Below are 10,961 nucleotides of genomic sequence, written 5' to 3'. Positions count from 1 at the left end.
AAATCATGGAGGATGAGCATCAGACAGATGTCTCTTGGGCGCTGGCGGCCAGGTGCTGCTTTAGCTCCTCAGGACCCTCTGAGAAAGGCCTTAGTAGCACTTCAGTTAAGCCCTATTCAACCTATCTTTTGCCCCATTTGTTGCGGAGTCACCTTCATCCACCAAGAAGGGAATAGCAGCTGCTGCAATGACCCTAACTCGGGTCTTCAAGTGCACCATGCAGCTGCTGCAGTCCTGTACTGCGTGGCCCCTTCTCTCCTGGTGCCACTTTACACTTCACATCACTTTACACTTCCAACCCCTCAGGAAACGTCAAAACACCTTTTTTTTTTTTTTTAAGATTTTTAAAAAATTTATTTGACAGACAGAGATCACAAGTAGGCAGATAGGCAGAAAGAGAGAGAGAGGGAAGCAGGCTCCCCGCTGAGCAGAGAGCCTGATGGCGGGCTCGATCCCAGGACCCTGAGATCATGACCTGAGCCGAACGCAGAGGCTTTAAGCCACTGAGCCACCCAGGTGCCCCCAAACACCTACTTTTAAAAATCAGTGTGAATACCCAGTAGTGCAATGGAAGGGTCATAGGGAATTTCTATTTTTACTTTCTTAAGGAATCTCCACACTGTTCTCCAAAGTGGCTGCACCAACTTGCATTCCCACCAACAGTGTAAGAGGGTTCCCCTTTCTCCACATCCCCTCCAACACATGTTGTTTCCAGTCTTGTTAATTTTGGCCATTCTAACTGGTGTAAGGTGGTATCTCAATGTGGTTTTAATTTCAATCTCCCTGATGGCTAGTGACGATGAACATTTTTTCATGTGTCTGATAGCCATTTGTATGTCTTCATTGGATAAGTGTCTGTCCATATCTTCTGCCCATTTTTTGATATTGTCTGTTTTGTGTGTGTTGAGTTTGAGGAGTTCATTATAGATCCTGGATATCAAACTTTTGTCTGTACTGTCATTTGAAAATATCTTCTCCCATTCCGTGGGTTGCCTCTTTGTTTTCTTGACTGTTTCCTTGGCTGTGCAGAAGCTTTTGATTTTGATGAAGTCCCAAAAGTTCATCTTCGCTTTTGTTTCCTTTGCCTTTGGAGACATATCTTGAAAGAAGTTGCTGTGGCTGATATCGAAGAGATTACTGCCTATGTTCTCCTCTAGGATTCTGATGGATTCCTGCCTCACATTGAGGGCTTTTATCCATTTTGAGTTTATCTTTGTGTATGGTGTAAGAGAATGGTCGAGTTTCATTCTTCTACATATAGCTGCCCAGTTTTCCCAGCACCATTTATTGAAGAGACTTTTTTCCACTGTATATTTTTTCCTGTTTTGTCAAAGATTATTTGACCATAGAGTTGAGGGTCCATAGATACAGATGTAGTGAAAAGAAGGGGCATCTGTACCCCAATGTTCATAGCAGCAATGGCCACGGTCGCCAAACTGTGGAAAGAACCAAGATGCCCTTCAATGGACAAATGGATAAGGAAGTGAATACACTATGGAGTATTACGCCTCCATCAGGAAGGATGAATACCCAAATTTTGTAGCGACATGGACAGGACTGGAAGAGGTTATGCTGAATGAAATAAGTCAAGCAGAGAGAGTCAATTATCATATGGTTTCACTTATTTGTGGAGCATAACAAATAGCATGGAGGACAAGGGGAGATGGAGAGGAGAAGGGAGTAGGGGGAAATTGGAGGGGAGATGAGCCATGAGAGACTGTGGACTCTGAGGAACTGAGGGTTTTGAAGGGGTGGAGGGTGGGAGTTTGGGTTAGCCTTGTGGTGGGTATTATGGAGGGCACATATTGCATGGAGCACTGGGTGTGGTGCAAAAATAATGAATACTGTTATGCTGAAAATAAAAAAAAATGTGCAGTCAGCATCTGGAAAGTAATATGGATTCTAAAGACAGAACTAGTCAGACGATTTCTTTCTTTTTTTTTTTAAGCAGCTTCTTGGTTCAAGGCCATCTGCATCCACCACCCAACCCTGACAAAATATGCAAAACTTCATAAATGAACATTTTTGGGAACAATTTTTACTACTAATGTACACTTTTGCTTCCTGTGTAGTTTTCCTACTTACATATCTTATTTATTTATTATTTTTTAAAGATTTTATTTATTTTTTTGACTGAGAGAGATCACAAGTAAGCAGAGGCAGGCAGAGAAAGAGAGAGGAGGAAGCAGGCTCCCTGCTGAGCAGAGAGCCCGATGCGGGACTCGATCCCAGGACCCCGAGATCATGACCTGAGCCGAAGGCAGCGGCTCAATCCACTGAGCCACCCAGGCGCCCCTACATGTTTTTATTTTTTTTTTTTAATTTATTTATTTGACAGAGAGAGATCACAAGTAGGCAGAGAGACAGGCAGAGAGAGAGAGAGGAGGAGGAAGCAGGCTTCCCGCTGAGCAGAGCCCGATGCGGGACTCGATCCCAGGACCCTGAGATCATGACCTGAGCCGAAGGCAGCGGCTTAACCCACTGAGCCACACAGGCGCCCCCCTACATGTTATTTTTAAAACTATCCAGCCTTATTTACTTAAAATACTATGGATGGCCAAGAGTAGCAACGGTTTGATGGCTACTGGGATTGGCTGACTCAAACATGAGAGTTCAGTACACTGTGATGCTTTTGAGTATATCCTTAAGGGGGGGGGGAACCCCCAACCTGCCTGTAATGGCCAAATTTTGGTATAGCCACACGAATTATTAAGCAAATACTAAACTATTTTACAAAAAAAGAACACCCAAGCACACCTGAAGAAAATTTCAACATATCTAAAATAATTGCTTCTAGGGACACCAGGGTCGCTCTGCCTAGTAAATGAATTATGGTGGTTACTGGCTTTGCGTTTCCTGTTCTTTTCCCCAGTGAGTATAAACTGGTCCTGAACTTCAATTACATACATACACACGCATTTCTCTACCCGGTACCAGCTCAGTCTCCTTAATTCTTGTCCCTCTGCCCACAAGCATTTCGTTACACGCTTCCCAAACGGGGCTACAAGCCTGTTTTCTCTGGGGCCTCCATGCTCAGCAGGAGTCTTGGTACTAGGCAGCAGGTTCTAGTACTATTAGTTCTCTGATTAACCCACATTTGGAAGGTCAAATCCAGCCTCTGACAAGCCAAGGGAGTGAAAGGTTATTTACTGGTTTTGCTAGTTCACAGACTTCAGAGTGATTTGTTTGCATCATTATTAAAGTTATCTCCCCTGTCCTTTCAGGATGTCTGATGCCCGTTCAAGCACTCTTACTCAGTTTTCATTGCTCCGAACTCACTGTTTAGAGATTAAATTTTTCAGAGGCAATGAGCCTAGAAAACATGCTGGCTCAGCTGGTAGAGCAACCGACTCTTGATCTTGGGGTTGAGAGCCCCATGTTGGGTGTAGAGATTACTTAGAACACCAATTAAAAAAAAACAGACCTCAAGTGGTTTATTTTCTTACAACTGTTTTCCTTTGATAGCTGAAGAAAACACCTAGGTGAGGGTTCACTTTTTTCTAAGAGTAATGCTCAAGGCAAGTAGGACCTACAAGTACCTCCATTCCCATTTTCTACAAAAAAACACCCATCTCTTAGGTATATGTAAGAAAAACAAAACCAACCTTGTTATACTATTTTTTAGAGAACTAGTAAATCTCTTTATTACTAGCAATAGATTCAGAACAATCGAGGAAACCTTGGGACTGTAAACAATGATCACGGTAATGTTCCTTGGGGTACTGAGGGTTGGGTAGTACAGATGAACACAGCCAGGTTAAGTCTAGATTTCTTCCCATTGGTTCTTAGGTACCCCTTTTAGCTGATACCAAAGAGGTTCTAGGGATTCTAGTACAATAAAACTGTATAAAGTATCCATACACAAGGGGGGAGGTTTGCAGTTCAATGCTCAAATTAATATATCCAAAACCCCCATGCTGTCTGTACTTACAAATTAAGAGACAAATCTGCATTTATCATGGTTCCAGGCCCTCCACAGTGTAACCACCGCCAGCCCGCCTTTGAGAATTAGTTCAACCCAAGTCAGCATCCTTTTCCCACTGACATCCTGTTTTACTGGAGGGGCCACATTTCATCACCCCTGTAATAAGTCTGCTCAAAGCAGCCATTCCTGTGGTCACCTTTGCAGAGTTGTGATCCCTCAGGACTCCCGTTTCTAGAGCATTCTTATCCCCCACCCGCAAATCATTCCAGCGCAAAATAACATTTTTAAGTGTAGTGAGGTTTACACAGTTCCAGGGTCTTTCCCTGTTTAGTGGTAACCTTGGCCTGGTGCTTCCTCTGGCCCTGGGTTTGCATTTGCCGTATCAGTGCAGGTGGCCACCACCACCTCTGACGACTACTTAGATGGCAAAATGGAAGTAGAGTATGTATGAAAATCTCAAAACGAATGTGTAAACACAAACCACACTAGATGTAGTTGTGGCTTATTCAGTACTTGTAACACTGTTCAAGTATTAAAAAAAAAAGTGAATATTCCACTTTCAGATTTTAAGAGAACTCTGGGAAAACAAATGTGGTTATTCTTTTAATGAAATTTAAGCCAGAACTTGATCTATGTGCTTCACAAAATTTTTTCATAACTGAGTTTTTATTGGTTGTTCTGAGGATCAGTACAGACATTTCAATTTTTACACAATTCCTAACGTACGTACCAAAAATCTAAAAAAAAGAAAATCACGTAGTTGTGATTCTTTTCTAAAAGTTATTCCAGTGACCTTCCAGCTTAAAATTTGGAGACAATTTTTCCTTAACAGTGTATCAAGTACCAATAGATTCAAATGCTGATACACTGTTAACAGTGTTAAGTCCCATTCATTCACAATTTAATATCATATACACTACATACTCAAATTTTCAATCTTGCACAGCACATTAACAGAGTTACTAGGAAAACTGAACTACCACAACCAAGATGTTACAGAGCGCACAAGAATTCTGACAGGGGGAGCCAAGATCTAGGAGTGGTTTTCTTTAGGCAACAATTCTACCAGAACAACATGGGAAAAGGAGTAATTTAAAATATTCAAGACATATTAAATGCACGACTGACTCCAAATTGCCATTTAGTATGCTTGGTATTACAGGATATAAAAACTACCCCATCTATGGAATGTTGAGCTGACACCCAAGACAATCAAAGCCTCCCACATTCAATATCCCACTATTTTCTGGTTGTACCAAAAAATAAACAACCAGCAAATGATTTCACCTCTTAAAAAAAAGCATTTACACTTAAAAAATGGGATGAGGTGGGATTCCCTCCTTCTTAAAAATGTTTCTAGAGCTACTAAAAAACTTGCATTTACAAAATAGTTGATAAAAATATTCCTCTGGATTGTACAAGAAGGGAGACAGGGACCACTGATAAGACATGGTATGTGATACTAATCAGACTTGGCTTCTTTCTCTCCTGCTTCATCCGATGCTGGACTCTGCAAATCAAAGAAAAAGAAATAATCAAATACTTGATTACTTTGTCATTGTTATTGTCTTTGAGAGCTTTAACATTTAACACAACATACTCTTACTTATATAGTATTATTAGGTCTTGAAAATACAGGTGATCCTCATTCTATGTAGAATCTGTATTGGCAAATTTGCCTATTCACTAAAATTTATTTGTAACCGCCAAAATCAATTCTCCCGGCACTTCCTTAGACTTAAAGCATTTTTTCCTGAGTTCCTCAGCACGTACACTCCCAGCTGGGGTGGCTGTTTTAGTCCTAAATTTGTGCCTTTTTTGTAGTGTAGTACCACACATTTCACATCTTTTTTGTGCTTCTTAATGATGCTGACTAGACAAGTATAACACGGTCTACTAAGTGCAAGAAAGTTGTGGTGTCCCTAGTGGAGAAAATACACGTGTTGCAGAGCTTCATTTAGGCACAAGTTACGTTGCCACAAAAATCTAACCCTTTATTTCCTCCATGTACAACTGTTCAGTACTTACACCTTCTAGAACACAATCACCATGAATAATAGGAGTGTGAGAATGTGTATTAGAAGGTCAAATTCTACCCTAATAACTAAGATTAGTAATCTCATCTTAATATCACATAATATATGGTATATGGTTAGAACTACCAATTTAAAATAAATTCTGGTTAAACTTCACAAGTTAGAAATAAGTACTTGGTTGCTTTAAGATTTGATCTATAAATACAAAAGTTTTAAAAATACTCTGATTTATTTCTTTCCAGATTTAACCATTATAAGATTTAAAAAAAAAAAAAAGGCCTAAGAAAACTTATTTATCAAAATGTGTAGCCTACTTGTTTAAGATCGTGTCTTCTTTTCACAACTTAAAAGGATAAAAAGATTAAAGACATCAAGTCTTTTTATTTACTTGGTCTAAGTTATTTAGTCCTAAAACAGCCACTTTAAGAAAACTGGACCTTCCTTATAAAAAATGAAATGGGAAAAGTCCACCAAATAAGGAATGGATTCAAAACATTTCTGAATATCCAGAAAAGCAATATTACAGCAGTTCTACAGGTCACACACACACAAAGCCCGTTTCTTTAAACAAGTACTGAGGTTCTAAGTCAAAGAAAAAAGAGTAATAGATCACTTAGCAAATTAAATCCTTTTGAAAATCCACACAAGTAATATTAATGAACCCTGTGTAAACATGCACAGTCGATCTGTTATTGGTGAAATTCTAAACATATTAAAATTTCTTGTTCATTTAAAGAAGCAGCAATCAACATATACATTTCCATATATGATCTAATCCTTAAAAACCACCTCTCTATTCACCTGGGAGTTGCTGTACAAAGCTTTAGTATTCTGATGAACAAAGACTGTCTTAATCTGCTCTATAAAGATATGTAACTTATTATCTACTGTTCAGAGTCCAAATCAGTAACACACACTTCTGACCTCATTTTTAGTTTCTCCGTTTTCTGCAGGTAAGTCGTCTTTTGCTTCTTGGTTAGCCACTTCAGCCTGTTTTCCCTTTGCTCCTCTTTTCCCCTTTGTTTGCACTTTTTTGTCTGAAGATTTATCCTAGGATACAGTTAAGAGTGTATTTTAAGCATCAACTCAGCACTTAGTTTTCTCACTTGCTAGAGTGTCCCCAACAGCTGCCATGTTAACGCTAGCTTGCATAGCAGCCCGAGTCACAGGACACCTCTTTTCCAGAGGCACCTGAAAGTCCATCCCCACTAGTCAGGATGACAGCACAACGCTAACAGTACTGTTAACAGTACTCGCATTATCAAGCCTCATTAGACTTCCCTTGAGTAAACCTAAAGCCAGAGACACACTCCTCCTCCCACCTGCTCAGTCACCCACTCCTCTCTCAAGTTGCACATGACGGAACCAATGAGGGGGAAGAGTAGTTGGAGGAAATCTCTTTCCACTGTAACCCTACCTGTCCCCAAAGTTCTCGTAAGCCTGAATAATCAAACTGTCAAATAATCACTGTCCTGACAAGACATTCACCCTCACAGTGAGACCATTCACCTGAAAACAGCACCATGTGGAATGGTCAGGTTGACTATCCTGCTACAGCTAATCCCTTGATATCATGTAATGAAGAGCTAAAAGGATCAATTTGGAGTTTATCATTTTCATTTACATGTTGGAAGACTCTGAAAAGCACACATATTAGTATGATAATAAAAGACTTCCAAAATTTAAGCCACGGTTAAGCACCGTTAGGAGTGTTTTTGGATACTATCCGTCAATGGTGAAGAAGTTTAAACATTTAACATTTGTTTCTCGTAAATAAAGAATACAGCCACAGCTAAATGAAGTCAGGTCACCAGTAAGTTCCATCCATCAAAGACCCTTATCAGTACTGACCAATACTTGAGTTAAACAGCCACAAAGACACGCAGGTAGACCTCACACTTTAATGCCAAGAGGGGAGGAGCGGCACAGTAATGTATTCTTGAACCAATGATGGCTGTCCATATACAAAAACAACATGACAGCTACTAATAATACACCATCTTTATAATGAATCATAATTATTATTTTTTAGTGAGCTCTACAGCTAATGTGGGGCTCAAATTTACAACCCCGAGATCGAGGGATGCATGCTTTACTGAGCCAGAATAACAACTACAAATTACAAAAACAAACATATCTGGGATAACACTCCTCACACAATGGTATTTATGATATGTCACAATCACCTCTGTAGATGTTTTTCTATAATCTGATTTCTTCAAATTTCTGATTAGTTTTCTACCCACTATGGGGATAGCATAAAAATGTAAATCCTTAAATATGAAAACAAAATACGCAACAACCTGGGCGAAGTAATACCACTTTTAATAACAGGAACGAAAAATGAAAAAAAGTAAATCCATGTTTTCCCAACATGTGTGTATTTCAGTCCCAAAATACTACTAAAGAAATTATACAAGTCATAATCTCATAGTGGTGTATATATATACTTTGAATACAGCGCATCTACACCGTAATCAATAAATATCAAAAATTTACTTTCCATTAAGGCTTTAAATCAGGTCGGTTATGAAGGGTGGACTGCAGAAACTCAGGTAAAACAAAGCTCCCACTCCACAATTTCCCTTTGGCAACACTGAGTTGACAGATTTGCTCCTCAAGGAACACTGACATGTAGACTTACCTGCTGACCTCTCAGAAAAAGAAATGTGTCGATTATACCTGATCCCAAACCCAACGGAGGATAAAAAAAATCACAGTATTTTCATTACAAAAAGTTTTCGGGACGAATCAAAGTACAGGACGTGGTAAACAAGGGAGAAACTGGGAAGCAGGCACAGTACTTCGTCCATGGTTTTATTACAACCCCCCCAAAAGATGGGTAGTAACAGTACATAGTTCATTCCATCATTATGCAACAAGATCTGCCATTTTTTTGGCCTCCATGAAAAGTTCCTGTTTTACTTACTCTTTATCTTTTGTGAGAAGTTAACATACTACCCTACACTTTGAATACGTTAAAAGAAAAAACAACCCACCAACCTTTGAGAGTTTGACATTCATTGCTGCATGTTTAAAACAAATAACTGGAAACAAGGTCTTTGATTCTGCAGCGCTAAGCTCTACCTGCACTTTCCGAGACGGGGTCGAACACCAAACGCTCACTCAAGTCTTAGGTGCGCAGAAATTAATCACACCCCGAATTTCCCCCTGAAAACCGTGAGAGCTTTGCAGAGAACGGTTTCAGGGCTACACCCCGACTCAGAATTACCGTGGTTTACATACACTCCGCTTTCCCAACAGAAGTTTTCAAGCATTACACGTAAGCAAGAACAACTTCGTGTCGGAGACCTTCGATGCGGGCCGCGCGACGGTGAATCTGTTCCAGGGAAACAACTCTCACGGCGTTTAGGGTGAACTCCGAGTTCCCCGGGATGCGGCGAGCGCGCAGTCACCGAACACACCGACCCGGCACCTGCCCCAGGGCGGCCTCCGAGGACAGCGCCCTCCGCAGAACCCGCACAGCGGAGCGGCCTCGCGGGCGGCGCGGAGACCCGGCACCAGGACACACCCACACACCCACCCGGGAAGCCCTCACCCGGCCGCGCACGCGAGCCCCGGCCGCTCCGGCCGCGACCCACGCTGTCCCGCACGCCCCCGAGGACCGCATCCATTCCCACCGCTCGTCTACGCGGGCCGCACACCGAAGTCGGTCACGCGCGGCTGCGGGCCCGCATCCGAACAGGAAACCAGGAGACCCTCGCGCGTTTCAGGCGAGGCCATCGGACCCAGAGCTTGGGGTCGAGACCTCGGCCGCGAACCGCGTCGCCGGGACGCGGCTCTCCGGGCGGAAAGAGCCCGCGCGGGGGTCCGACGGCCCCGCACGCCCCGCACGCCCGCGCCCGAGCGCGGAGCCTACCTTTGCTGCCGCCTTCTTGGGCTTCGCTTCCACTTTCGCGGGCGCGGGCTTCTGAAAGGCAAGGGCAGCGCTGAGCGTCCGGCGGGCACGGCCGCGCGGAGAGGACGGGGGTGCGGGGCTCGCGCTACTTACCGCGGACAGCCGCGCCGACCTCCTCTTGGGCTTTAGGGGAGAGAAGGAGAAAGAGCGACGCGTGAGGGGCGAAGCGCCCCCGGACCCCCCCCCCCGGCGGCGGCGCGGGCTCTTACCTCCTCCTTCGCCGCGCCCTCGGCGGAGCTCACCTGCGGACGGAAGCACAGCGCGAGTGGCCGCGGCCCGCAGACAAAGTGCCCGCGCGCCCCGCGCCCGCCCGCCCGCCCGAACAATGCCCGGCCGCGTGACGTCACGGCTTCCCGCCGCCGCGTTCGAATCTCCCACCCGGCTCCTCGGCCGCCGAACGTTCCAGAACGCCGCGCCCGGCCCGCCGCGGGTCCCGGGGCGCCTGGTCGGGCCCTGCGCCGCCGTCAGCGCGGCGGGACTCAGGCCTCGCGGGGCGGCCGCGGCGGGCCGGGCGGCGGAGGGCGCGCGTGCGGGCCGCGGCTCACCTTCCTCTTGGGCATCGTGGCGGCGGGGCGGGCGCGTGCCGGGTGCCTGCGGGCCGCGGCGCGCCGAGAGCCTTCGCGAAGCTGGGCTGCCTGGCCGCTGCCGCTCCTCCCGCCGCCCGAGCTGCTGCGACCCGCCGCGGGGGCGGTGGGAAAACCGGATGGAACCGGATTGGGAGCCCGCCCCCTCCTCCCCCCTCGTCCCCCGGCCGCGAGCTCCCCCTCCCCGCCGGCCGGGCCGCCCCCCGCCCCCCGCCCCCGCCCATTGGCTCCGGGGCCCACCGCGCCGCGGCCCGCGCCCGGAATAGGTGATGCGGGCCGTCACTCGACCACTGCGCCCCGCCCCCGCTCCCGGCGCCCCCTCCCCCGCCCGCCGTCTCGCGGGGCCCCAGACCCAGGCGAGGGGGCGGGGCCCCAGAGGCCACTCTCACCTCTCCGTAGTTTGTTTGAAGCCGAGCCGCAAAGTGCGGTCTGCGCGCCGATTGGCGGAGTCCCGCCACGTGGTAGCCGGCTGACCCCACCCACAACCTCCCTGGCTA

General features: G+C 45.5%; 1 protein-coding gene across 2 annotated transcripts; it reads right to left on the bottom strand.

Annotated features, from left to right (window-relative positions):
• Positions 1–4,572: 4,572 nt before the first annotated feature.
• On the bottom strand, positions 4,573–10,603 carry HMGN1 (high mobility group nucleosome binding domain 1). 2 transcript variants are annotated; one of them, XM_045084491.1, is made up of 6 exons: positions 10,426–10,600; positions 10,090–10,122; positions 9,974–10,003; positions 9,842–9,892; positions 6,886–7,011; positions 4,573–5,435 (listed from the first exon to the last, which is right to left on the bottom strand). In XM_045084491.1, the coding sequence occupies exons 1-6, from the start codon at positions 10,438–10,440 to the stop codon at positions 5,388–5,390; spliced, it is 303 nt and encodes a 100-aa protein (XP_044940426.1). In that variant the 5' UTR covers positions 10,441–10,600; the 3' UTR covers positions 4,573–5,387. The 2 variants fall into 2 exon arrangements, with proteins under 2 accessions (XP_044940426.1, XP_044940427.1); XM_045084492.1 differs by lacking the exon at positions 10,090–10,122 and having other exon boundaries at positions 4,573–5,437; positions 6,885–7,011; positions 10,426–10,603.
• Positions 10,604–10,961: the final 358 nt, after the last annotated feature.

This window comes from Mustela putorius, unplaced genomic scaffold (genome assembly GCF_011764305.1).
Source record: "Mustela putorius furo isolate JIRA1106 unplaced genomic scaffold, ASM1176430v1.1 tig00000765_pilon_pilon_pilon, whole genome shotgun sequence".
Lineage (NCBI taxonomy): Eukaryota > Metazoa > Chordata > Mammalia > Carnivora > Mustelidae > Mustela > Mustela putorius.
This window is presented reverse-complemented; position numbering and strand designations above follow the sequence as displayed.

Excerpts from the sequence above, each read along its gene's own strand:
- HMGN1 (XM_045084491.1), bottom strand. Across the intron at positions 10,004-10,089 it reads AGGGCGCGGCGAAGGAGGAG|CCCAAGAGGAGGTCGGCGCG; the intron begins GTAAGAGCCCGC and ends TCTCCCCTAAAG. Across the intron at positions 7,012-9,841 it reads CCAAGAAGGCGGCAGCAAAG|GATAAATCTTCAGACAAAAA; the intron begins GTAGGCTCCGCG and ends ACTGTATCCTAG.